The sequence below is a fragment of the Lynx rufus genome, unplaced genomic scaffold (genome assembly GCF_022079265.1).
Source record: "Lynx rufus isolate CCGP_SWC_20201006 ecotype Redwood Valley unplaced genomic scaffold, mLynRuf1.p SCAF_3, whole genome shotgun sequence".
Classification (NCBI taxonomy): domain Eukaryota; kingdom Metazoa; phylum Chordata; class Mammalia; order Carnivora; family Felidae; genus Lynx; species Lynx rufus.
This window is the reverse complement of record NW_025814845.1, coordinates 41,114,482-41,141,909: the sequence shown is the minus strand read 5'-3', so window position 1 is coordinate 41,141,909 and position 27,428 is coordinate 41,114,482. Positions and strand designations below refer to the sequence as shown.

Here is a 27,428-nt window from a genome sequence, read left to right as displayed (position 1 = left end):
TCCATGAGGAGAGGAATTGTTTTGTTTTACTCCTTGTAGTAGCTAGCATCAGAGAACACAGTGGCACATGCTAGGTGCTCAGTAAGATACCTACTACATGAAGAGTGTGACAATGGGGTTGTTTAGGGCCTGTGAGAGCCCATGGGAGGGGTGCACCACTCACTGCTTGTCCCTCTGGGTCATCCCGTGTAGTCCAGCATAAGATCAACGGGATGATAATTTTAGTGAGCAGATAGCTTTGTAAATTCCGCATGGAGCCACTCTCCACACCTTATCTAACCTTGTGTCTTGCGCAAAAGCTATGCAGCCATGCCTCTGTCTCTGGGGAAATCAGACAAACTTGGGAAAGTCTCTTTGTGCCGACTCCTTCCATTTTCTCCTCTCTTTAGTGTCCCTTTCCAGTTTCTGGGATGTGTGCGTTCTCTGATTTTACTGTTAAGATGGGGAACTGCCCAGGTGAATGAATCTATACTAAGGTTTTGGAGGAATAATGTCTTCTTCAGAGGCCTTGGCATATTTTAAGAGGTATCCTCAGATAGACACTAGGGTAGTGTTTGCTAGTGTTAAGACTTAGGTGTCAAAAGAAGGAATTTTTTGGGGTGAAGTCATTCCCAGGGCCCTTTGTATCTTATCACATATATGACCATCTTGGGGACTGGTCCTGTTTCAAATTAAAGGAAGAATTCAGAAAGAGATATGAAAGAGACCATGCCCAGGAAATATGTGCTCACAATGACCTGGTTTGCTTCTCTAAGGACTCCTAAGTCGTTTTCCTAAAATTATTCTTAGAAATAGAATAGAGCCCAGGACATTTGCTTAAATCCCAGTGTAGTTCACCACTGAGGTGATCCCATTTTGCTAAATGTTGCAGTGGATTCTTTCAGCAAGATTGCTTTCAGTTGCTTTGGACAAGATATTTCTATAATGCTTTGATGAAAGGGTACATCTGAAGTTTTGCTGTACATTGAAACAAATACCCATGAGCTTAATTTTTGAAATCTTTGACTTTCCTTAGGGATTATTGTCTTGCTTGTTTGTGTTTTAGTGGAAATGGCACCGGACTAGTCTTATGAGCTCATTAGTTCAAATGTTCACTGAGTTATAGGGACTTGGAGAAGTTGTTTAACCCCCTTAACTACAGTTATTTCATCTGCAAAAGAAGGTTAATATTCTTGTCCATCGTATGATTGATAATGAGCAACAGAAATAGTATAAGTGAGTTTTGTAAAAAGTGCCAAATATACATAAGGCATTCTTTGTTGAATTACACTGAAGGTTCGCACTTACCAAGAGAAACATGCAGAATTCAAGGGTGTCACTGTCTAGAACTTTCATGGGAGGGAAAGTTTCCCCTTGGGGAAGCTGTGTCTAGTTAGAAGAAAACCCCATAAAGGTGACAACCTTTATTTTGTGATGTGACGACCAGCTAGAATCACTAATAAGGATGTCCAAAGTGATCTCTCTCAACTGTCCTGACTTATTTCTTCCATTAACTTTATTCAGTGGCCAAGAGTAATGTTATTAGCTTCTATGTATTTTCAGCTTAGTAAATCAGTGTTTTACTATTTATTAAGTTTAAACTATAAGTTTACTGATGCTAAAACCATTTCAGAAGTTTTAACTACATGTTGTATGATTTTTGTGTGTGTGTGTGTGCACAGAGCGTGTGGCACCCATGATCACAGGAAACCTGGAGAATCAAACAACAAGTATTGGTGAAACCATCGAAGTTTCGTGCACCACGTCTGGGAATCCCCCTCCACAGATTACGTGGTTTAAAGATAATGAAACACTTGTTGAAGACTCAGGTGAATAGACTATGTCTATCTCTGGTTGGTTGCAGAATTCTCAGAGATAGGATCTAAAACCCACCTTATGCCTTGATTTGTTTTAGGTAGGAAAAAAGCAACGTTAGTGTCCATGGTCTGGCTCATTTCATAGACTCAGAATTCAGAGCCTTGTTGAATTCTCATGGAAGCTGGGACTGGTGATGAGTCAGCAATGCATCCTGTATCACTCTTTGGAATTAGATACTCATCCAAGAAAAGACATCATTTATATTTTTAAATTTTTTCCTAAACAACTCCACCACATCACATCATAAATGAAAACAACCATTTTTCTTTTCTTTTAGGTATTGTACTGAAAGACGGGAACCGGAACCTAACCATCCGCAGGGTGAGGAAGGAAGATGAAGGCCTGTATACCTGCCAGGCATGCAGTGTTCTTGGGTGTGCAAAAGTGGAGGCATTTTTCATCGTAGAAGGTCAGTGGAAATTCATGGACACATCGGGTGTTTTTAGAAAATTAGCTTGTGTTGTATATATACTCATACACTTTGGGTGGGAGGATTATAGGTGATGTTTTTAATGTTTATTTATTTTTTTTTGAGAGAGAGAGTGCACACACGTATGAGTGGGGAGGGGAAGAGAGAGAATCCCAAGCAGGCTCTTTGCTGTTAACATGAACCTGACTTGGGGCTTGATCCCATGAACCGTGAGATCATGACCTGAGCCGAAATCAAGAGTCAGATGTTCAACCGACTGAGCCACCCAGTGGGAGTATTTTGGTGATTTTTTATATTCTTTGTACTTTGTAAATTTTTTGCTCTAAGTATATATTATTTCAACTAGAAAAAATAATCGTGTTATTTTAATTCTACTTGCATCATATTTCCCATCCTGGCAGTACTCACTATGGGAAAATTCTTAGCCAGGCAGGTAGAATATCCTCCTTTCCCTTGTTTCTTTTCTTCATTTGAATGGATCGATTAACTTGTTGTAGAAGTGATACCTCTATATTTTCTTGGGAAAACACTGGAATTACTGCTTAATCGTCAAAATCAGTGCTATCCAGACAATCACAAGGGTTCATAGTTTTCATTGGACTGCAGATAATTAAAATTGTGAACAATAGACCATTGCTCCAATGGCATGGAAATTTTAGGGTGTCTAAATGTGAAAGGAAACTCCTATGTGTGTGCAGGAGTGATGTGAAATCTGGCATTTTCCCAGATGGGAAAGGTAATTTGTGACAGAAAGAGGAAGAAAGAAGGATGGTGACAGAAGGAAAAACGGATGGAGTTTTATGAACTCGTCCTCACTTGTCTCTCAAAGTCTAGATTTTAGTTCCCTCAATCTATCAAATCTTGCATCTTGATGACTTGTTTTCACATTTGTAGGCTTATCACCATTTTATAGATTGCACTTGCAAATAAAGATTTCAAGTGTGTGAAATAAATAAAAATTTCAAGTGGCATGGTGCTTTTGTCACTTCCAGAGGGCTTCATGTTAAGGGCAGGTCCTAGTGGGGGCTTCCAGCTCTTTCTCGTGCCCTGCCACATCTCCCTGAGCTGTTTGCAGCGGGTTACCCCTGCCTAAGTAGGAAACATTGGCACAGAACTTACATTTACTTAGTTCCCAAAAAGAATAATACTAAGAAGGAGAGAAGTAGATATTTACTGTGTCGGTTAGTCTTCCTAATGTTAACATGGAGATAATATTAACATGGAAGTTATAATTACAGTAAAACCTTGAATTGCGAGTAACTTGTTCTGCGAGTGTCCTGCAAGGTGAAAAAACATTTCTAATAAGTTATTCAATAAGTTATTGTTTAACTTGATAAACGAGTGATGTCTTGCAATATGAGTGTCACATGATCACAACTGAACCAATGGTTCTTGAAATTCTCTTTGAGATACGCATGCTTTGGATTACAAGCATGTTTCCGGAATGAATTATGCTCGCAAACCAAGGTTTTACAGTGTATTAATTATTAATTATATTAATATTAATTATATAGACAATTGAATCTTTGAACTTTTTACTAGGTATAATGGACTTTAAAATCTGTGTGTATGGGGCGCCTGGGTGGCTCAGTCAGTTGAGCGACCGACTTCGGCTCAGGTCATGATCTCACAGTCTGTGAGTTCGAGCCCCGTGTCGGGCTCTGTGCTGACAGCTCAGAGCCTGGAGCCTGCTTCTGATTCTGTGTCTCCCTCTCTCTCTGCCCCTCCCCTGCTCATGCTCTGTCTCTCTCTGTCTCAGAAATAAGTAAACATTAAAAAAAATTAAAAAAAAAATCCGTGTGTATAAAAAGAAAGCCACGAGGTGCCTGTTTGCTGAGTCAGTTAAGGGTCCGACACTTGATTTTGGCTCAGGTCATGATCTCACAGTTGTGAGACTGAGCCCAGGTTGGGCCCTGTATTGGTCCCCACACTGGGCTCCACGTCAGGCTCCATGCTTGGCATGGAGCCTGCTTGAGATTCTCTCTTCCTCCCTCTCCCCCTCCCCCTTCCCTGCTTGTGCTTACACTCTGTTTCTCAAAAAAAAAAAAAATTAATAGAAAAAATTAAATTAAAGAAGAAAGTTTCTTCAATAGAACCACCAGAGAAACAGAATCTACTTCCAGGCATGGTTGGTACTTGTCCCCAGACTGTTAACTCTTATTCGGCTAACTAGTTACTTACTTGGACTTCTGCCTTTTTCAGGCTGCCTTGGGCCACTTGAACGGCTTATTTGATTCACTCTGCACTCGTCTAGCGGGAAGTCCCATGTGCTAATTGCTTCCTTATCACCTCTCTGCTAATCACTCCTAGCTGAAAAGCTCTGGCATTTAATTTCTCCCACTCAGAGCATCCTCTGGAGCCCCTTCACTCAGACTCCTGCCACTCAAGGGCAGGGTAGTGTAATGGTTAGCTGGTGTTGGACAGACTTGTTTAATTCTTCGCCATTCCACCCACTTGCTGTGTGCCCTTGACGAAGTAGCTTAACCTCTTTGAGTTTGTTTCTCCATCTGAAGACTGAGAGTTTCTGAGAACATCAAGAGGGATGACATATTTAAAGGACTGAGCACCTAGGAGGCGCATGGTAGCCAGTAACTTGCTGACCACTTGTTTTCTTATATAATCCTTTCTCAAACTCCATTCAGATGAAAACTGAGACTCTCCGTGCAAAACCGGGTATTTATTCCACCCCCCGCCAAATAACTACTTTTCTCCCCTGTAGAATGGAATCTGTTTTCTTTCCATCAAAGACTGCTCTTCCTTCAACCCTTCTTATGATTTTTTTCTTTTAAGACATCAACATTTCTATCCTTGATATCCTTAATTCCTGTCTTTAACTTTAGAATTTTATCTTTGGAGGGGCGCCTGGGTGGCTCAGTCGGTTAAGCGTCTGATTTCGGCTCAGGTCATGATCTCACGGTTTGTGAGTTCAAGCCCTGTGTTGGACCCTGTGCTGACAGCTCAGAGCCTGGAGCCTGCTTCAGATTCTGTGTCTCCCCCTCTCTCTACCCCTCCCACACTCATGCTCTGTCTCTCAATAATAAATAAATGTTAAAAAAATTAAAAAAAAAAGAATTTTACCGTTGGAGGTTTTCATGAGCAGTGTTTTACAAACTTTAAATTATCCATTAAGAATGTTATAGACTCAGGGCACCTGGGTAGCTCAGTCAGTTAAGCATCCAACTTCGGCTTGGTCATGATCCCCCCATTTGTGAGTTTGAACCCCACATCGGGCTCTGTGCTGACAGCTCAGATCCTGGAGCCTGCTTCAGATTCTGTGTCTCCCTCACTCTCTGCCCCTCTCCCTTCCATGCTCTCTCTCTCTCTCTCTTTCTCTTTCTCTCTCTGTCTCTCAAAAAAAATAAACATTAAAAAAATTAAAAAAAAAAAAAAGAATGTTATAGATCCCTTCAAGTTAGATGCTTGTGACTCTTATTATCTAGGATTTTTTCCAAGTTGGTAAACTTGAGATCTTGCTTCATTGTTGAACTTTGTCCTCTTATATCAAAAGGTATGAGTTTTCAGCATTCTGTTGTGTCTTTCTAGGTGCCCAGGAGAAGACGAACTTGGAGGTCATTATTCTAGTAGGCACAGCAGTGATTGCCATGTTCTTCTGGTTATTACTTGTCATCGTTCTACGGACCGTTAAGCGGGTAACAAAATCATTTCCCTTCCATCCCATGTACGTTGGTTTTCATGATTAATGAAAGCTGACTGGGGCTCTTTGAGTTGTTTCTTCCCATTGTTATTGGCTCAATGGGCACAATTTTATTTCAATACAATAACATTCTTTCCCACTTTCTTTTGGCTGGACCACTGGGCTTTAATTGATAGAAGCCACTAGAGGAGAAAAGGGCTTGGACTGTCCAGTGTAATTAAGATTTAAGTACTTCATTTGGAGCTCATTTGGGGGTTGAGGGGACACTGGATGCAGGATTATAATAGGACTGACTCTCAAACTCCATGAATTTTATTTAAAAATGAGACATCAGGAATGGGGCTTCCATAAACAACAATAATAAGCACACAAAAAAACAACAGCCAGACAACAGAGTGTATGTGACTGGAAGGAATAATGATTTCCAGGCCAATGGAGGGGAACTGAAGACAGGCTACTTGTCCATCGTCATGGATCCAGATGAACTGCCCTTGGATGAACACTGTGAACGTTTGCCTTATGATGCCAGCAAGTGGGAATTTCCCAGAGACCGGCTGAAACTAGGTGTGTTTTCAAGTGATATTAATTTGGTGTTGGGTTTACCAAGCCATCTCTTCCTCCTTTTGGACAGTGACAGATATAGTCTATTCACATGTTGGATTCAGGTTCAGAATATTCATTCTGTCTGTGGAATTTGAGTCATCATCCTTTTGGTCACTTAGAAGTAGGGTCCCTGTACAATAATCCAAAGTAGGGCATTTGGAGAGTGAAGCGGGGGAGATATTATTCAACGATTAAGCCAAGACAAGGGAGTGAGCTGGAATCTCCGAGTTAAACTGGGGTGTGCGGGTGATCCGATCTAGTCGGAATCTCTGTGTCACTTTGATGCCGTAATAGTCCAAGTCTGTTTGGTTTGCTGTCGTTGACTATAGGTAAGCCCCTTGGCCGTGGTGCCTTTGGCCAAGTGATCGAAGCAGATGCCTTTGGAATTGACAAGACAGCGACTTGCAAGACAGTGGCTGTCAAAATGTTAAAAGGTAAAAGCAAAATTACATGGTGATGTATCTCTCTATCTGTTTCATCTGGTCTGCGGACGTAATGCAAGGCTTGTATCAGCAGCCCTGCAGTTAGGTGAGCCCACTAGCCAAGCATGTAGCCAGCTTATGCCTTTGTGCAAACTGGGGACAAGTTCCTCTTTCATAGCGTCCTGCCAGGGTACATGGCCTTCCAGGCAAAGTTGAGGATGGGTTTCAGCTTCATCCACTTCCCCACTTTGCCTGGGAGCCCATGCACAGCTGTACTTCGTGGCCTGACTCTAGGAAAAAAAAAATACCTTGATTATGTAAAAATTGTTCTTTAATCTCTTATGGTGCATTGGTAAGATAATTATAGACCATGTAGAGACATGGAAAGAAACTTAATATAATAAGTAAAAATAGTAGAGTGCAAAAATTGCATGTCTCCTAGGATTGGAGTATGTAAAAGATTTTCTCCTATAAAAGATAATGGTTGCACTAGGGACAAAAGGACCATGGGTGACATTTTAAACATTAAAAGCCTTGTAAACAATTGTTAATCCTAATGGTAATGGTGTTCTGGCCTTGTCATTTTAATTTGGGGAGGTGGTGCATGTAAAGCTCTTAGCTCCAGTTGTGATGTGCTTTCGTTGATGAGGCACACTGACCCTTGGCCCATAGGTCTTGTGCATTGCAAAGCCATCTCTCTCTCTCTCCCTCCGCCTCGTCGCCCTTGTGGCTAAGGGAGAGTGCCATTCTGAGGTGGCTCATCAGGGTCTGAGGTGTGGATCGTGTCTGTGAATTAGAGGGAAGTGTACAGGATCACTCTCGCAGTTTTAGCCTCATCGGCCTCATGGGCCAACTGGCCTTGCCAGCTGGCCCTTGTTAAATTTCCTGCTTGGCACCGATTGGCGGGAACTTCAGCATAGCCCCTAACACATAAGGATATTTAATACATGGTGTTGCTTCCTTACCAGGAAGCACTGAAATAATCAGGCCCTAAGAAGCATAGTCAACCTGATACATGAAAATCCAATTTTGTAAAGGAAAGAAAATCTGGGCGTGATTCCATTTGCAGATGTATTCTCTGCTTTGCAAAAGACTTCACAATGGATTCCTTTAAATATCAAACATTCTGGGTGCACTTACAGTAAGAATTTGATTTAGAATTGGAAAATATAATTTATATTTGACTTTTAATGCACTTAATCTGTAAATTGGGTTGGTTACAGCTGTGTTGTCCCTGGAGGGTAAGTTGTACACATGCATGCAGTGGGACACTGATCCTCTTAAGCTAATGCCCACATTTACGATTTCCCTGTTTGCTGTGTATTTGTAGAAGGAGCCACACACAGTGAACACCGAGCCCTCATGTCTGAACTCAAGATCCTCATTCATATTGGCCACCATCTCAATGTGGTCAATCTTCTAGGTGCCTGTACCAAGCCAGGAGGTGAGTATCTGTGGAGGGTTTTGGTTGCCTGATGATTCTGGCATTTAGTTCTCTGCTGGTGTTTCAGGGAAACCACGCAACTCCCATGGCCTTGATTTCCTTAACTTAGGATACTATTCCAGATTCCTAGATACGAATATATTTCATGGAGGTTTAATGGGCTCTATAAGTTCTTCTGGAACTTCCTGTGAGTTAAAAAATGCTGCCTCACTCTACTGCAGTTTGCTACTTGTGTAATAGATGTTCAGATGAAAAAAGTAAACCTCTCAAAAAACTTGAAAGCAAAGACCTTAAGAGTAGTTCCCCCTGAAATGGAGTCCTCTTAGGTGATTGTGTTGAAAAGCAAGAGGGTGGATTTTCTTCTGAAATTTTGGTTGATCAGGTTGTGGGATTGCCTTTTGGAAAAAGAAAAGCTACGCTGTAAGGGCATTGTGACCCACTGATTTCTGTGATCCTGTCCCCAGTGAAAGGTTGTAGCATCTTCTACGGTATTTTCTTGTTCATCAGTGTATTAAACACTTGATGGGATACATGAGCGGAAACATTTTCCTCTCTGACATGCTGTGCTGTCTGCAGGGCCACTCATGGTGATTGTGGAATTTTGCAAGTTTGGAAACCTGTCAACTTACTTAAGGAGCAAGAGAAATGAATTTGTCCCCTACAAGGTATGTCATTTCTTAACTCAGCTCTGGTCACATTGTAAAACGGAAGAAAACACAAAGTGATACAGGTTAATCTTCTTTTGTTAAAACCCCATGAAGAACTTGTGAGGGGGCGCCTGGGTGGTTCAGTCAATTAAGTGTCCGACTCTTGATTTTGGTTCAGGTCATGATCTCAACAGTTCATAAGATCGAGCCCTGACTCGGGCTCTGGGCTGATAGCACGGAACCTGCTTAGGATTTTTCTCTCTCTCTCTGCCCCTCCCCTCTTTGCGCGCGCTCTCTCTCTCTCTCTCTCTCAAAATAAATAAATAAATAAACTTAAAAAAAAAGAAGAACTTGTGAGGAATCTTCTTGGCTGTTGTAACCTCTTTTACCTACTGGGGAACATATCTTCTCATGTTTTATTTTTTTGTGACTCTAATTTACTGAGCCATTATAGATGGTGCCTGAGGGGGCAGGAGGAGGAGGAAAGGGAAGGATGGAGAGAAGGATGGCTTTGGATTATTTTCTCTCTCTCCTAGCAGTATTTGGCCCCATGGAATGTCAGCCCCTCTGTAAAGAGCACCCTAATGTTGGAAGTGTATCTGGGATAGACTTGAAACAGGCATTTATCTCTAAGCTAAAGAAGGAGCAGGGTGCCTGGGTGGCTTAGTCGGTTAAGCGTCTGCCTCTTGATTTTGGTTCTGGTCATGGTCTCGTAGTCCGTAAGTTCGAGCCACGTGTTGTGCTCTGCCCTGATGGTGCAGAGCCTGCTTGGGATTCTGTCTTCCTCTCTGTCCCTCCCTGCTTGCTCTCTCTTTCAAGACAGGTAAAAAATAAACTTAAAAAATAAAACAAAGAAGGAGCTAGGCTTCATGGAAGAAAATTTATTATGTAGAACATTTGCCCAAAATTTCAGCCCAGAGATTCCATATTCTTGCAATTGATGTCCTTCTTGTCTGCTTTTAATAGTTACAATTATTTTTATAGTTTACTACATTTTAGACATCTTGTTTGTATTCAAAGGATTTGTTCATTTGCTTCATTGTAGACCAAAGGGGCACGATTTCGTCAAGGGAAGGAATACGTTGGGGAAATCACTATGGATCCGAAACGCCGTTTGGATAGTATCACGAGTAGTCAGAGCTCAGCCAGCTCTGGATTTGTTGAGGAGAAATCCCTCAGTGATGTGGAGGAAGAGGAAGGTACCTGTCATTGCTTTCTTCATACGTAACGCATGCTTTTGCAGAAAAGAGAAGGTGATAGGTGTTATGAGGAATTTTGTCATGGGAAAAGTTCAGTACTCCCTAAAACTTGAAAGAGACCTGAATTTTGAGACTCCCACCATTCAGTCTTTCAAAAGTGAAGTGTGGAAGCCCTGAATAAGCAGCTGACTAGGTTGTGAGGCAAAGCACAGAGAGCCTGAGAAATCTCAGGACCCCACGAGGGCTAAGCAGTCGACCATTAAACCAGTGCTTTGAAACTATTGGTTCAACGTGGAGTAGCGGGAGGGGCTCAGCGCTCTGTTCCTGAGGGACAAAGGAGGCTCTCTGGTGGTTGATTAGCCTCCCCATTACCCTCAGCAGTTCAGCCCCATCCTGCCTAAGTCACCAGCACAACACAAGACTTTCCATTAAGTATACCCAACCTCTCCGAGGTGGTGTAGGGGTCACCTGCTGTTTCTACCCCAGTCCAGGTGACGTATCAACCATACTTCCTCAAAGGAGTCTTGGTAAACGTATTTTTCTTTATCCAGTTATGCTTCCAATGATATTTTAGTGCTCTCTGGGAGTAGAGCTGTATTCCCAAACTTCCAAGACTTCTTTCAGCTCCAGGATACACTATCTGCTTCCCTCAGAAGGAGCAGAGACATCTCCATAGATATAGAGATGGGGCTTCCTGACATCTGGCTCCTCTTGAGGCAAGAGCTTAAAAGAACCCAGTCGTGAAATAGTGGAAGAAACCTGCTTCCATTTCCCTTGACGCGAGGCTACAGATAGACCTTAAATCTGGCTTCTTCCTCTTAGAAGCCAAATGGGCTGTGCCAAGCTGGAACGTGGCCTAGAGGAATGTGGAGAGGCTATCTGGACCTCATGCAACCTCTGTCCCATCTTTCCCACAAAATGGTGGTCAGGGCACAGGAAACCCAAAGGATTGAGGAATTAAGTTGGAGTAGAAAGGGTGATGGCCTGGAATGTGTCCTCCCATTTCTTCATTTGGAAAATGGAAGGGTTTTACTAATTGTTCACTGAGCGCCCTCTAGCCCTAAGCATAAAGAAATCCTTGAGAAAATGGTTCACAGTCTTTTTAATACTTACAAGAATATTATTTCATGGAGTTTTCATTAACTCCGGTATTTGTCTCTAGGGGAGAAACCATGTCTTATCTTATCTGACCAAAGTCAAGAGATCATGTCGAAACACCCATTAATGTCTTCGTGTTTATTTGTACCAGTTGCACGGAAGTAAATACCACCAGTTTACGCAAATCCATCTTTCCCTCGAAGTTCCTGTCATCTCTCATTCATATCCTTGGAGGGAGAAAAAGCATCCTCTCAGCCCTGTTTTAAAGTGTTTACAGCACTTTCTCAGCTTGAAAGTGAGAGAAGTAAATATATTTCTGGTATTTTTAGTTATCTGTTGTCGATTATAATCCGACCTTTGGCCTTTGTCCCAGGACAAAGCCTAGAGAGAACAGATTCAATGACCCTGAATATTGTTGTTTTATTTTTAGAGTTCTTGATAGGAAACTATTGTTTATCCCTCTGGGTACATGAAAAAAAAACAACAGTTTGAAACAGCAAACTTGAAAAAGTCCTCTCTCACCCCCTGCTATCTTTGCCAAATTTACCTCCCTTCTGCCTCCTGGATTTGCTGGTTCCATTTGACTAAAAAACCAACATTTTTTTGCTAAGGAGTATGATGCAAGCTAATAATATTGGGATTCAGCAACCTTGCAGAAGATACAGGCATTTTCTGTCTGCTTCTGTTTCCAGAAGCTTAACTCCCAAGTTTTCAAATGAAGATTATTCTCACAAACTTAGAAACGCATAGCTTCTGGTGGCAATACTGATCTCTGTCCTTCTGCATCTTCCAACAGTTTCTGAAGATCTGTACAAGAACTTCCTGACCTTGGAGCATCTCATCTGTTACAGCTTCCAAGTGGCTAAGGGCATGGAGTTTTTGGCGTCACGGAAGGTAAGACTGCTCAGGGGGAAGCAAAGCGTGTCTTCAGATCACAGATTCGGAAGTAAGGTGTTCAGTGCCAGCCGCTGGTGTGTGTTTCAAACTGTAATTCATCGTCCACTCCTGGGCCTATTGGAAGAGTTCTGTTGGGGAGACCCCACTTCTGCTAACTTCAGGAGGTGTAGGGATTTCATGACATCAGTTCATGTGATCAACACTTACTGAACATCTACGAAGGGCAGGCCGTCTTGTAGGTACTAAGAAGACTGTGTGAACAAACAGGCAAGATAGGAGTTCACGTCCTATCGGGTGGAGCAAACGGTGAACAATGTAAACAAGTCAAATACATAGTAGGTTGGATGGGAATAAGCACTGTGGGGAAAAATAAGCAGGAAAGGGCTATAGAGTATACAGGACTGGTATGTTTGTGTGTGCATAGGCTTCTGTGTTTGTGTACATCAATTTTAAACAAAGTGAACAAGGAAGGCTTTATAAGAACGTGACATCTGAGCAGTGACCTGGAAGAGGTGAGGGACTGAGCCTTGCAGATATCTTAGCGTAGGAGAGTGTATTTTTAATTTATTTTACATTCATCACCATCCATCAAAAAGTATTTGTTAGTGGTATAATTAGAAACCAGGAAGGACAGGCCTTAGATGTGAGCGATTAAAAAAGCTAAAATTAGAAAAGTAGGCCAAACAAAGACTGAGGTGGGGACGTGACAGGTTACAAATATTCCAAAGGTTGTAAACACCACGGATTCCAGCCTCTGGAAAGGGTAGAATGGATGGTTTTATATTAAGCAAGAAAAATTCAAATTAAGTTTCAGGAAAAGGGATCAGTTGACAAAATGCATTTGCTGCACCCTCCTGGTGGGGGAAGAAAGACTTAACGTTTTTGCTTTTGTTTCTAAATTAGAGTGAAATCTCTAACCCATTTTTCTCTGAATCTGAAAGCTTGTCACAGCTTTCCCAGCCTCCAGACCTGAGATGTTTCTGTGGGGGGAGGTCTTGTCTCCTTTTTCCCAAAGGGAAGGATTTTCCTATGGAGAAAGGCCCTTTGCCTTTCTTGGAGATTCTGATTTTATTTCACTATTTTTTTTTTTTAAAGGCCAGAGCCTGCCATTTGGTCAGGATATCTTTCGACTGGGAAGGGAATCGGGCAGGGGACCTTTAACTTTTCTCACATCTGTCGGCTGGTTTCTTGAACACCACCTGGTTGTTAGACTAAAAAAAGGAAGCTCTTTGGTTGGGGGAAAAGTAGGGAGGACTGCCTGTTTTTTGGAATCTCCTGTCTTGCTCGGTCATGCTTGCCAGTGTGCTTTTGAATATGCCTCTTTCATTAAAAAAAATTTTTTTTTAATTATCAGTTTTTGAGAGAGAGAGAGAAAGAGAGAGAGAGTGAGTGTGAGTGAGTGCACAAGCGGGGGAGGGGCAGAGAGCAAGGGAGACACAGAATCCAAAGCAGGCTCCAGGCTCTGAGCGGGTCAGCACAGAGCCCAATGTGGGGCTCAAATTTATAATCGGGTGACCGATTGAGTCACCCAGGTGCCCCTGAATATGCCCTTTTCAGAGGGAAGTACTATACAGACTCAAGGTGTGGGTGTTCAGCAATGCCTGGCTCCCATGGTCACTCCTGCATGGACTTCAGAATCCTCTGAGCCTTTCATTCATTTATAAGGTGTTCCCTGAGACTCTATTTCCTCATGAATCTACCAGGTGGAGCTAAAGTTGCTCAGTAGTAGGAGGCTACATGACGATGTGGGATATCGGGAAGGGAGAAACCGAGCAAAGGAAAAGAGTAGAGAGAAAGCAAGAGGAACTCACTTTTTTTCTTTGGTGCGCCTGAGAGCCAACTTGACCATCGAGAGGCTGAAATGTCTTTTGTAGACCTTTATGATGATCCAACAATTTGAAAACAGGATGAGCCCCACAGGGCATGGTTTATCAGAGCTGCTCAGCTTCAGTTCCATGTGGAATGGGGAAACCAACAAAGGGCACCAAACCGATGAGAGCCCCTTGTTCCTGGTTTCCGTGCATTCATTCGAAATAACTTCCATTCTAGGGCCTCCTTAGAATAACAGGTTTTAACCGTATATGGTGCCAGGCCAAAGGGATATGTGGATGTGACCAGAAACACATTCTTAATTGTGTCCAAGAGAAGTCTATTTATGACTCCGTGATCATACTATAACTTAATTATTTAATTCCAGAGTCTGGGGCTGTTTATGGAATAAGCAGATGTGTGTGTCTCAGCGAAAGTCAGACTTTTTTCCTGAAGTGTTGATGAAAGACATTAGCCCAGTGCTTGTTAATCAGTTAGTTTTCTGATGTGGATTTTTTTGAGCATGAGGTCACAACAGATGCAGAAGAGATCAGCTGTTCTGAGACCTAACACACACACGATTCTTTTTGCAGTGTATCCACAGGGACCTGGCGGCACGAAATATCCTCTTGTCGGAGAAGAACGTGGTTAAAATCTGTGACTTTGGCTTGGCCCGCGATATTTATAAAGATCCAGATTATGTCAGAAAAGGAGATGTAAGTTTCAAAGATGAACCCATTGATCTGTTAAATTGCAGGATCCAAATTCCTCTTTGCAAGCTTCAGGACCTGTGTTGGGAACAAAGGAAGTTTTTTCTTCAGATATGTGCTAAGTTGGGTTCTGATTCCTTGTCTTCTACCCTCTTAGGCTCGCCTCCCTTTGAAGTGGATGGCCCCAGAAACAATTTTTGACCGAGTGTACACAATTCAGAGTGATGTGTGGTCTTTTGGTGTTTTGCTCTGGGAAATATTTTCCTTAGGTAAGTCACTTCGTTTTGTCCCTCCATCCATATTCCAAATAGAATGATATAAGTCAGTGGCCTGACACATATATATATATATGATGTTCAAGAATTAGGCTGAGGGCTTTCTATAAAGAAAATCAAATCAAATAATGTCCTATTCCTATTTTATTCTAGGTGCTTCTCCATATCCTGGAGTAAAGATTGATGAGGAATTTTGTAGGCGATTGAAAGAAGGCACTAGAATGAGGGCCCCTGATTATACCACACCAGAAATGTAAGACTTTGGAAATGTCTTCCTATCCTTTCTTTTCTTATAAAAATTCTCCCTGCCCAGAAGACTTTTCATGATACAGACCTCTTTTATGACCCAGTCTGTGTCCTACTTCTCTCTGGAAGTCTTCCTTGATAATCTGAAGTAGAGAGTCATCTCTTCTTGAAACAACAACCCTATATCAATACCAACCAGTTAGCTTCTATTAGATGTTGATTTATAGGATTTTCTGTACATAATACTCCAAGTGTAGGACTCTGTGTTTTATACAGTGCGGTGTTACTGTTTAGCATCTGGGCTCATGGTGGACGTTTCATAGATGTTTACTCGTTCGAGTGTTTATTTTCAACATCAGATGAGGAAGACGGAGGCAGTTAATGACATTAGTGTTTTGCTTCTTTAGGTACCAGACCATGCTTGACTGCTGGCATGGGGAGCCCAGTCAGAGACCCACGTTTTCAGAGTTGGTGGAACATTTGGGAAATCTGTTACAAGCTAATGCTCAGCAGGTTCGTGACCTCCACCCAAGAAGCGTATACAAGGGTTCCTCTCCTCCCTAGCTCTCACGGCCACCACGCTGTCCTCTCAGCCACTGAAAAAGGAGCCATATTCTTGCAGATCTGAGCAGCAATGATTTTTTAAAATCTATAATTTCTCTTTTAGATAGATGAGATCCTAATGAGGTCCTAATCCATAACCTGGGAGCAGACCACTCGTTCCTCCTGATGTATCTTTTTGTTGTCTTCAGATGCTCTCCTAAAGTTAAAAAAAAAAAAAAAATCGTTGACCCACAGAATATCAACAATGGGTGGGATTTCAAGGAATTTAATACACTGTGCAGGCAAAACTGCATCTGAACCCTGCAAAATACAAGGCATTTTTCTTAGTAAAATCCCAGGCCCCCATAACTTTCATTGGAGGATTTTAGAATTGTTAACCTTTACCATTAGAAAGTTATTTAATCTCCAGTCAGTGCCTCTTACCACCAGGAATGGAAGCCAATTTCCTCCTGCTTTTCTTTTGAACAGGTAGGGAACAATGGGTCAAATCTGTTTTTATCAGTAAACCTTTTGAACGTTTAAAGGTATCAAATTGCCCTTTATTTCTTTCTCTTGATGAAATAATGTTAAATTGTGCAACCTTTTCTCAGAAGACCCATTTTCCTGCACATTTATTGCTTTTCTCTAGCCTGTCATCAGATTTTCCATTGCCTTGAAATGTAGAGGCTAAAATTGGATGATCTGCCCTTTAAAAGACCTGGCTCGCGTAGGTAGGGCTTTGTGAAGAAATGATTCCTCAGCTCTCCGTGCTTCGCCGCTACGCGTATGGCCCCAGCCTGCTTTGTCTTCCTTGTAACCACAGTCCTCTGTGACTCCCTTACTCATCTTGTTTTTGCATTGTCTCTTTTACCGTACTTTCATATACGTGTCCCTTTCAAGTGCCCTTTTGTTTTTGACAAACCATTTTGAATGTTGTCTTAAAGTTCTACATTCAGATATGAGAGCGACCTGCCCGCTAACCAAGAAGCCCCCTTGGCCTTTGTTTCTCATGAAAAGGCTCTTGAGGGGCTGAAGCCGTAACAATAGCATCGCTGTGTTTGTTGTTTCAGGATGGCAAAGACTATATTGTTCTCCCGATATCAGAGACTTTGAGCATGGAAGAGGATTCTGGACTCTCTCTGCCTACCTCACCTGTTTCCTGTATGGAGGAAGAGGAAGTGTGTGACCCCAAATTCCATTATGACAACACAGCAGGAATCAGGTACTGTATATGGTCAACATCCCCTAGGGGAGCTGGCATGTCAAGGTTCTTTGGGGAGGGGATGGAAGGAAGGCGTTTTCTAAAGCTGCTGCACCCCACTTCCACATTTAACCTTAGCCCCAAGGCTGCTATAAAGGGAAGTGCTCCTTGAAGAGGGCCGGGGTAGGTGAGTTTCTTCCCATCTGTGGTCCACATTGCTGCCATAGCTGTTCCGTTAGAATTCTAAGCCCTGCAGCTGCAAATAGCTGGAATGCCATAGTTTGTTAATCTCCAGAAAAAGAGGCCAGTTTTATATAGACATCTGTATTTAAATTATCCCCATGTACTCTTTTATTAATGTGAATTAAACGGCTTAGGAAAGATTCAGGAAGGAAGAGTTTTATGCATATATGAAAACACACTTGTGCCTCTCTGGCTAGGGTGCAGTCTGCCAGGGGGATGTGTCCTGAATTTGACTGGACAGCACATCTCCCGAAGCCCCTCCCTAGTCTGATTTTCAGCATTTTATTTGCATAATGGGACTTCTGGGCTTATTTGAAACACATGCACTGCAGTCCTCGCCTGATTTGTAAAGGGGTTCTGAAGGCAGCTTCCTTTCTTCTCTCTCCCAGCACCTGTGCATGAGGCAAAGTCGGTGTGGTTTCTGCCATATAATAGTCAAATTGTCTTTTACTAAGCCTGGGACGTCGTGTCTTTGCTTTGTTTCTTTTCCTACCCTTGTGGGTGTTTTCTTCCTGTCACTGGACCCCCTGACAGCACAGTCCAGCCTGCCCTCTTGAGTGTGCTGTGGCTGCAGGGAGGGGCGCGGAGCTCTAGGTCCGCCAGGCTGCCAGGGGTTGGGGGGGGGAGCCCCCCTGGACCCCCTGACCCGTGGGATCCCACGGGGTGGCAGGAACACTGCCGGAGTGGGTAGAAGCTGACAGGCGAGCTGCCCGTTGAATCTGTGTCAAGAACTTTCAGCGTTTCTCGAAGAACTTTTCCTTACGTTATCGGATTTTGCTCACGGGATAACTCTCAGCGTTAGGCCAGGTAGAAACTATGATCTTTTCTTGATGTAGATGTTGAATGTGAGGCTCAGGGCAATCGCTTGGTGGAAAGAAAACTTGGTGGTTAAAGATCCAGATTTTAGAGGCAGGTAGAACTGGTTGGACCCCAAGTATGCCTCTTAGTGACCTGGCGCACATCTTCACTGGGACCCAGGTGAAGACACTGGTGTTCAAAAATTATTATTTTGAGAATTACGTGGTATATTGTATTTCTAAGTGGCTGGCACTCAGAGCGCTCAGTGCACGATAGCGATTAAGCAAGCTGCTTGAAATTGCATCTCCCAGACAAATCCAGTTCCTCTGATACCTGTCTGAGTCCTATTGTCTGCCACACCCAGTGGGACCCTCAGAGAGAAAAATTAATGAACTGAAAACCAGTAATTCCACTCTCATGTTTAAAAACCTTTAGTTCAAAGAGCTTGGGTGGCTCAGTCGATTAAGCGTCTGATTCTTGGTTTCAGCCCAGGTCACGATCTCACAGGTGATGGGATCGAGCCCTCTGTGCTGACAACGTGGAGAGACCGTCTGTTTCTCCCTGTCTCTCTGCCCCTCCCGCCCCCCCCCAAATAAATAAACTTAAAAAAACAAAACAAAACAACACCAAAACCCTCTAGTTCAAGCTTGGCTGGCCTTCTGGGGGTGGTAGTTATTCCTGCAACATCACTGCCTTCTGCCCGATCAGAAAGCCATTTGATCATCAGCCATATTCCTTGGGTTTTTTGTGACCAGGTGGAGTGAGGACCTGAGCCGGTAGCCTCTTGGCTCGCTTGGACGCTTTGCATATGGTGCCAAGAGTCGATGAGGTCATGTTGGTGTAATGGAAGTGCCGAACGCGATGCCGGATCTAAGTCAGGGCTGCTAACACTTATCCCCAGAAGCATGGACAAATGTGACACCACACTCTGAGCATAGGCCTGGCTCCTATTTTCTGTCTGTGATTTTCGAATTGGTCTTTTCCAGTCCAGTTTCTCTTTTAGCCAGCCATAATTTGAAAAATAAAATGGAAATTGGAATCTTTCGTCTGCACCCCCTCTCAGCTGCCTCCACCTTTCTTCCTTTTGTAAAAACAAGACTCCACAGTCACAGTCGAATCATCGGGGTTAAAAGAAACCCAGAATGGAGGCATCTGCACATGGCACACCTCATGCTGAGGCTCTCTTTGGGTTCTGCTTCCCTGGGGAAGACCAGAGATGAGGCTGGGGTGCTTCTCGGCGGACTTGTTCTCTCTCCTTTTTCACATTTCCAGTCAGGTCGGAAAGCTGAGGAGTCTTTCTCATTCGTTTCCTCTGTATAGTTTTCAGTCTCCTTGCATTATAAACAGAGCTGGACAGAGGCACTGCTGTGGGCACCGACCTCCTGATCCGTGGCCCCTTTAAATTATTTAAAAATATTTGTTCAACATTTATTTGGGGAAGAGGCTGAGAGGTGTGTGGGGGAGGGGGGAGCGGGACGGATCGCTGGTGTCTAGACTCAGCTTTGCCTCTAATTTCCCGTGTGGATCAGCTCTGGCCCCAAGTTTGCATACCTTCTGCAAGAAAACACATATTAATTGGACTCATCTTTCCATGAGGGCAGTTTGGGGACCATCTGTGCTTGCTCCATCATTTCCCCAGGGAGTTTCACCTCCTACTCCAAGCAGCTTATCAAAGATTTCTTTTCTCTCCCAGAGAAAGGTTTTGGCACATACCATTTTTCTTCATTTTGGTTAATTGCTGGTGATGATTAAGCGCTCCTGTGGATTGATGTCTGGGACTGCCTCCTGGCTAGATGTTCCTGAATTTGGCTGTGAGATCAGATTGCTTGAAATGAAACTGTCCTTTCTCCACCTTCTGTCTGTCCGCTCCCCCGCCCTGTTCCCACCGCGTGGTCAGTGGGTGCGTGGGAGAGAGCAGTGCTGTGCGCATAGTAGGTGCTCAACAAAGACTCGAACAATCACATCCATTGTTCTTTTCTACTTTTTCCTTCCTGCTACTTTTCCAAGGGAGTCAGTGTGGAGTAGGGTAGCAAAACAAAATGAAACAATGGGCTTTAGAATCTGAAGGCCAATTTCATATCCCAATTCTAGCCATTTCCTCCCTAAGTCTCAGCTTCCTCGACTTTTTTCCAAGACAGCTGCATTATTGCCCAAGCTTACCCTCTCTAGTTGATTCTATATCCTGAATATCTCTGGGATGTGTCCACTTCTCCAAACCCTGTCGGCATCACCTTTCTTGGGCTGCCCTACTTTCTCCTAGATATGTGGCAAAGAGCCCCCTAATTGGTCTCATGGCCTCTGTTTTCACCTTCCTGTACCCAGAGCCATCTTTCTAAAGGGCGCATCTGACTTTGTTAGTCTCAGGCTTCAAATCTTGCAGTGGCTGCTTGTAACCCTCAAAATAATAATCCAGATATTTTAGTTTTGTGATTTTGGACAAGTTCCTTAACCTTTTGATGCTTCGGTTTCCTCATCTGAACTTGGGATAATAATACCCACCCCTGACAGGTACCATTTACGAAGGTGCTATGAGATAACAGTTGAGGAGCATTTTAGCACAGTGCCTGGCATGTGGTAGATTCTCAGTAAAGGATTCCTGGATCAGGGAATGAGCAAATGAATGGTTAACTATATGGTACCAATAGTTTTTGGCAATAGTCCGGACTGGACTCAGGAGAAGTGGGCTTTTCTCTCTCTCCTTATTTATTAGGTCCTCCTTTAGGTGGAGTTTCCTGAGGGAAGATGTCACCGGTGAACCTCATTCTCTTCTCTCCGTAAGGGGAGGAACCAGCCTCCTGGGGCAGGGGAGGGAGACTCGATTTCCATTCTCCTCCTTTGGCTCAAGCAAGTCCTCACTCCACTTGGTCACAGAAGACACAAAGAATACGTAACATGTCCAGGAGCCTGCCTGGGGTGGGGGCAGTATGCAGGGACGAGCGTGAAAAGTGAATTTGCTGTCCCTTGCTGTGAAACAGACAGACTTCCTTTCTCTCCACTTGGGCTGTTGGTGATCTTAACAGGATCACTCAAGACTCACCCAAAGCCACATGGTAGGGAAGGAACACCCCCAGAAAACAGGTGATATGGTGTCTGACAAGTCCCATTCTTTGAACTCCTGAAGGAAGCTGGTATCCTTTGGAATTCAAGGAGGAAAACAAGCTTTGGCTGATAGAGCGTCGTTCCTTCTGAGAACATTTGCCACCCACCTCATCAGTCCTCCAGATATCTTTGTGAGTGAGGGAGAGAAAGCTATTAGCAACACATTTTAGAGGCAGAGCCACCGAGGCAGAGAAATATTCACGACTTTCCCAAGTATGTGTAGTCAGTGGTAGACTTTGAAATAGACACAATATCTCATGACTCTTAAACCACACTGCCTTTTCCCAAGACCAACAATTCTGTGGGCTGAAAATAGGGGATTGTGAGACAGCCCGCCATCCCATCTACACACTAAGCCTCAATGCAGAAGGAGGAGGTTGTCTCCAGATCCTGCTGGGTTCAGTGTCCTTTCCGGAACCCAGGTGAGATTCAGTAAGATCTTCAGGTGTCTCCTCTGCCCATCTTTCACTGAATGGTTGCTCTGTGAGTGTTACCTAGGAAAACGTTTCTGGAGATGGCCAGAAAGATGTGTAACATTCGGCAGTGTGTTGAGAGCCCGGTGGAGGAACCTCAGGCCATCAGGAAGCCAAGCAGAAGGCAGTTGATCACTTGCTTTGCTGATGTTGTCTTTAGTCCAGCCCTGGTCCTCAGAAATATGATTCAAAGGAACGGGAGCTCATCTAGGCCCCTTACTTATATTATACTTTTAAATAGGCTTTTACAGGAAATTAAGCCTTCAATGTGCGCTAGCAGAGAAAGATTTTTGTTTTGTTTTGTGTTTCTTTTTCCAAAGGATGTTTTGAAGGTTGCTATTAAACTTGTGGTTGAAAGATAATGAACTTAGGTATCACTTTTGGTATCTGCAGCCAAATATACCACCACTAAAATATAAATATTTGTTCTTTTGCAGTCAGTATCTGCAGAACAGTAAGCGAAAGAGCCGGCCCGTGAGTGTAAAAACATTTGAAGATATCCCGTTGGAAGAACCAGAAGTAAAAGTAATCCCAGATGTAAGTACATCTTTTAAAAATAGTCTTAAAAACAATACAAAGGATGAAATGTTAGCTAGATAAATATTAGCCTAAGCGTTAGAGCCTTGGGGCCTCATTATAAGGCTGTCCTTGAGGGTATGTGTCATGGGCTCATTATGGAGGTGGCACTGATCAGCGCCCCCCTTGCTTTTTACATAAGTACAGTCCCTGGCCCAAGTTTCTAGACAGTCTAGCGCCATGCACAATTCCACTCAAGTGTAAATAGTATCGTTGAGAAAAGAGGGATGGAAACAGGTCTCCTCAGCTGCTTCTTCCTAAATTCTTTTCTTCCGCGACTGGGTTTACTACTAGGAAGTGGTTGTTCTCCTTGTAGCTTGTACAGTTTCGGGCTATGATATCTTCACCTCCCTCTGTTGAACCCTGGAGAGTATTGTCTGATAGATGGGTTAAGAAATCAATTTAATTGGAGCTCCTGGGTGGCTCAGTCGGTTAAGCGTCTGACTTCGGCCCAGGTCATGGTCCCACGCTTCGTGGGTTCGAGCCTCGCATCGGGCTCTGTGCTGACAGCTCAGAGCCTGGAGCCTGCTTCGGATTCTGTGTCTCCCTCTCTCCCTGCCCCGCCCCTGCTTGCACTCTGTCTCTCTGTCTCCCAAAAATAAATAAATATTAAAAAATAAATAAATCAATCAGTTTAATTAATTGGTCAGTGTGCACACTCATCAATTGTGCCATCTCATTGTCTCTTAAAAAGGACAACCAGACGGACAGTGGTATGGTTCTTGCATCAGAAGAGCTGAAAACCTTGGAAGACAGAACCAAATTAGCTCCATCTTTTAGGTAAGGCTCAGCCACATAGAAAAGACAAAGCTCAACAGGAATTTTTGGAAGGAACTTAGGACTTTTTGTAGAGACAGTTTTCCCTTTTTGTGTCTTTGGTAGGTAGTCAGATTTGCATCAGCTGAACCAATAAAGAACTGAAACTAATCAAACAAATAAATTACCTGGCATACCTAAAAAAGAATCTGAAATTCATTAGGGTATTTGGTCAGTTTTTATGAGAATTTATGAATACCAGGGTATTTTTATATTTATATGGTCAGCGGTTTGTATGGTACTGGCTAAATAACAAAGATCATTGGATGCAATCCATCAAATTGAGATGATAAAAATCTTTGTGGACTCCGAAGAATTTTCAAACCTGTACATAAGTGAGTGCATCTGTCTTTAGAAGTATGATGTATATAAAAAAGAAAAAAAAATTAAATTAAAAAAAAAAGTATGATGTATAAAAAATAAGCCAGTATCTATTTGTTTGAGATACTTAAATATTATTGGCTGGCTTATTTGGCTTATTGTTATTATTGGCTAATTTGTGGGGAAAATACAAAATTTCATTTTGAATATGATTTCCCCCATGTGGTTTTGTAGGAATTTGTAGTTGTTTTGAATGGACGTATCTGCTTTTAACCTAACAAATAAATGAAAATCTGTGTAAAAATAGCGAGATGAAGAGCAGTTACCTATTTGTGAATGAGCTCACTCTAGGTAAGAGTAGAGAACACTTTGATCTACTTGTAATAGAACCATTTTATAAAATGGGAATACCTACGGGTTATGAGGGATGTTCACTTAAAGAAAACAAAAATAAAATGAGCCACTGTGCAATTTTTTGTTGGCTTTAGGCCCAAGGTAAGAAATTGTTCGAGCCAATCATGTGTTTCACTCATTGATTTAAAATGTGTTTATTCAACAGTGACTATGTGCCAGCTACGATGCCATTGTTTGAGGCATTAACCTCATTTGACTGAGGTTGGATTGAAAGAGAAATTGTATTTCTAGTTATTTGAAATAACTTTCAAACCATATATGAACATAGAGTGAATGAAATATTTTTTTGGTAGTTTTTAACACGGATAATTTGGTAAAACACGTATTCAGGGGGGAAAAGACCCGTACCTCAGAATGGTTTGAGAAAATGTAAATCCTGAAGTTTTACGCTTTTAGGCTTTGACATGATTATGGTTTGTCGTGATGCCATGCCACTGAAAACATTCTCTAGTTGCTGCTGAGTGATCCAGGCCCCCAGTCCTTCCAAAGAATGTGGTTTTGATGAGTAAAAAGCAGTTTTTGACAGTCTGGCTTGATTGCACACACACGCTTCAACGTATTCAAGTTTAAAGTTGCTCAAGAACTTTATTAACACCGTGCACATGCCTTGTAATCCCTAATTGACAGTGTGAGGAAAGCAGAAGTGGACTTTCAGAACCTCCCAATTTCCTTTCCCATCATGAAAGAGTCCCTTTGGCTCCTATCATTGTATACAAACCTGTCAATCTGCAAGGCCATAAAAACGTTCCGTTGGTTGGAGCCTTTGCATAACTCAGGAGAACTGCCTTTCATCTCCTCGCAGCCTTGAAAGACTTGGACCTGAATAAGAGGACTTATCTGAAACTACTAGCTCATGCTAGTACCTGAAAATAGACATTGTCCGAGTGAACCTGATACGCTGATTAACAAGTGGGAAAGATAGGGGTCGGTGTCTCCAGGGAGATTACAGCCCCCCCGGGGTCGAGAACGGGGTTAGGATGCGAGGGGCAAGGACTGCCTTCTCTCCGCCAACTCATTTGGTTTCCATGTCTTCCACAGTGGACTGATGCCCAGCAAAAGCAAGGAGTCCGTGGCATCTGAAGGCTCAAACCACACGAGTGGCTACCAGTCCGGGTATCACTCGGACGACACAGACACCACTGTGTACTCCAGCGAGGAGGCAGAACTTTTAAAGCTGGTGGAGATTGGACCACAAGCTGGCAGTGCAGCCCAGATTCTCCAGCCTGACTCTGGACCCGCGTTGGGCTCTCCTCCTGTTTAAAAGGAGGCACCCACGTCCCCCACTCCTGGAAATCACATGAGAGGTGCTGCTCAGATCTTCAAGTGTTGTTCTTTCCACCACCAGGAAGTAGCCACATTTGATTTTCATTTCCTAAAAAAGGACCTCAGACTGCAGGGAGCCAGTCCCCTAGGCATTTCCTAAGAAGATGTTTGTGACTCAAGAATGTGTTTGTGTTTTCTCCCAGTGTTGACTTTCTGTTTATGCGTTGAGAAAGCATGTCTGATGCCTCTTACTCTGGGTCTCTCCGTGGGTTATAACAAAAGGAGTTCAAGGAGTGGCTGCATCTTTCATGAAGTGGCAGGACCCGTCTCTGTAAAACCAGAAGATAAACCAGGTGATGCGAGTGCTTTAGGTGTTGAAGATGGGAAAGACCTTGAGGGCTGAATCCGTCCGAGAAGCTCTGTTTGGGACACGTATGGGTCCTCAGCCAAGTCTTACGTGTGGGGTTTGGGTTGGCAGAAAGGAAGATGTTGGCTTGCTCTGAGAGCGGACCGGAGCTCTCAGATGCATTGTGTTGGCCCTGGTGGAGGTGGGCACGGGGTCTGTTAGGAAATGTAAAGGCTTCAGACGAGGTTACTGGTTTTAGAAGGTTGCGTGCTCTTCCCCGTTGGGCTAAATGAGAGCTCCTTGGGCTGTTTCCGACTCCTAATGAGAGTTCCTTCCGGACTCTTACGTGTCTCCTGGCCGAGCTCCAGGAAGGAAATGACGCAGCTCTGGCTCCTTGTCTCCCAGGCCGATCCTTTATTCAGAATGCCACAAAGAAAGGACATTCAGACGGAGGCTCCCTGTCGTGTGGAAGCGTTCTGACTGTATAAACCAGCTTCTGGTTTCTTTTGGATGAATACCCACCTATCTGTCCTGATGCGATATGTCTGAGCCTGAATGCAGTAGGTTCCGTATCAAGCTGTGGTGTCAAAGCTTCAGGAAGGATTTTACTCTTTTGTTCCTTCTCCCCTCCCTGACCCTTCCCTCTCTTCGCACCCCTGATCGGTCAGCATTTTAGTAATTTGGCCTCTACACTCTAGTCAAAGCTGATTTGGTTTGTTCACTCTCTGAATGACTGTTAGCCAGATTTTAAAATTATTTTATCACCAAAGGTTTAACCCCATCTCTTGTATTATTTAGGCTTCTAACATGTAAAGCTATTTCTACTGGTTTCTGCCCTTGTTCTTTCCTTTTTAAAAAAGAAAATGTATTTTTCATTTGGTATCATAGTGTGAGATGCTGGAACCATGACTGTAAAACATGCTGTGGCACATATATTTATAGTCTGTTTATGTAGAAACAAATGTAATATATTAAAACCGTATATTATATATGAGGAACTTTGTACTATTCACATTTTATATCAGTATTATGTAGCATAACAAAGGCCATAATGCTTTCAGCAATAGATGCCATTTTATTAAAAAAAAAAAAAAACTGAAAAACTCCAATGAGTCCCTTTGCAAGGTTGTGTTTCTGTTCTTCTCATTTTGCTCACTTCTAAAGTGGAGGAGGGGGCGTCAGAGATAGTTGCCATGTGGTTTTTCATTTTTGCTTGTTTCCTTATTCTTATAAAGGACATTTTCGTAAAGTAGTTTATATTTTTGAAACCAATAAATGTATTCTCAGTAAAAAAATAACACAACAGTGTAATATGATCGCAGCTATTTGGAGGGAAAGTACTTCTGCCTTTACCCCTTCCTCTTTCATTGTGCAAATAATTCACGCACATGTGAACTCTCATTATATTCTGAGCATTTTTGAGATTCTTAAAACATGGATGGAGAGATATGTTCTAAGCACTCTAACAGTATTTGTGGCCTTCCAGTAAACCCTGTGCCTGTCACTAAAGCCAACCATGAAAATCAGAGAGTGAGAGATCCTGAGACAGGTGGCCAGACCCAGGCACTGGCGGGAAGTGTGGAGCCTACTTGTCGTTTTCAATGGTGTTTTACTCTATACTTAAAGTGTCAGGACATCAGACCCAACGCCGCCATTTTGAGTGATTATTTTACCTGAATTCGTTGTGTGATTATCTAAAAATCACTGGCATCCATGAGTGTCCCTACTCTTTGAGGTATTTTTTAATACAAGAGTTGTAATGTTTAGATAGTCAAATACACCTATCATTTTTTGTGGCTTCTGGGTTTTTTTTTTTTTTTAATTTTTTTTTTCAACGTTTTTATTTATTTTTGGGACAGAGAGAGACAGAGCATGAACGGGGGAGGGGCAGAGAGAGGGAGACACAGAACCGGAAACAGGCTCCAGGCTCCGAGCCATCAGCCCAGAGCCCGACGCGGGGCTCGAACTCACGGACCGCGAGATCGTGAGCTGGCTGAAGTCGGACGCTTAACCGACTGCGCCACCCAGGCGCCCCTGGGTTTT

At 43.0% G+C, this 27,428-nt stretch overlaps 1 protein-coding gene across 2 annotated transcripts in view; it reads left to right on the top strand.

The window, feature by feature from the left end:
* Window positions 1-26,494, top strand: part of KDR (kinase insert domain receptor) — a 46,301-nt gene extending 19,807 nt beyond the window's left edge. For both annotated transcript variants that reach the window (XM_047091417.1, XM_047091418.1), the window contains 17 exons: window positions 1,662-1,808; window positions 2,135-2,266; window positions 5,831-5,937; window positions 6,371-6,506; window positions 6,875-6,979; window positions 8,298-8,411; window positions 8,988-9,076; window positions 10,104-10,257; window positions 12,152-12,249; window positions 14,655-14,777; window positions 14,929-15,040; window positions 15,200-15,299; window positions 15,700-15,805; window positions 16,906-17,057; window positions 22,087-22,186; window positions 22,920-23,005; window positions 24,815-26,494. In XM_047091417.1, coding sequence (XP_046947373.1) covers window positions 1,662-1,808; window positions 2,135-2,266; window positions 5,831-5,937; window positions 6,371-6,506; window positions 6,875-6,979; window positions 8,298-8,411; window positions 8,988-9,076; window positions 10,104-10,257; window positions 12,152-12,249; window positions 14,655-14,777; window positions 14,929-15,040; window positions 15,200-15,299; window positions 15,700-15,805; window positions 16,906-17,057; window positions 22,087-22,186; window positions 22,920-23,005; window positions 24,815-25,037 — 2,084 coding nt within the window. In that variant the 3' untranslated portion in view covers window positions 25,038-26,494. The remainder of the gene's footprint in view (window positions 1-1,661; window positions 1,809-2,134; window positions 2,267-5,830; window positions 5,938-6,370; window positions 6,507-6,874; window positions 6,980-8,297; window positions 8,412-8,987; window positions 9,077-10,103; window positions 10,258-12,151; window positions 12,250-14,654; window positions 14,778-14,928; window positions 15,041-15,199; window positions 15,300-15,699; window positions 15,806-16,905; window positions 17,058-22,086; window positions 22,187-22,919; window positions 23,006-24,814) is intronic.
* Window positions 26,495-27,428: the final 934 nt, after the last annotated feature.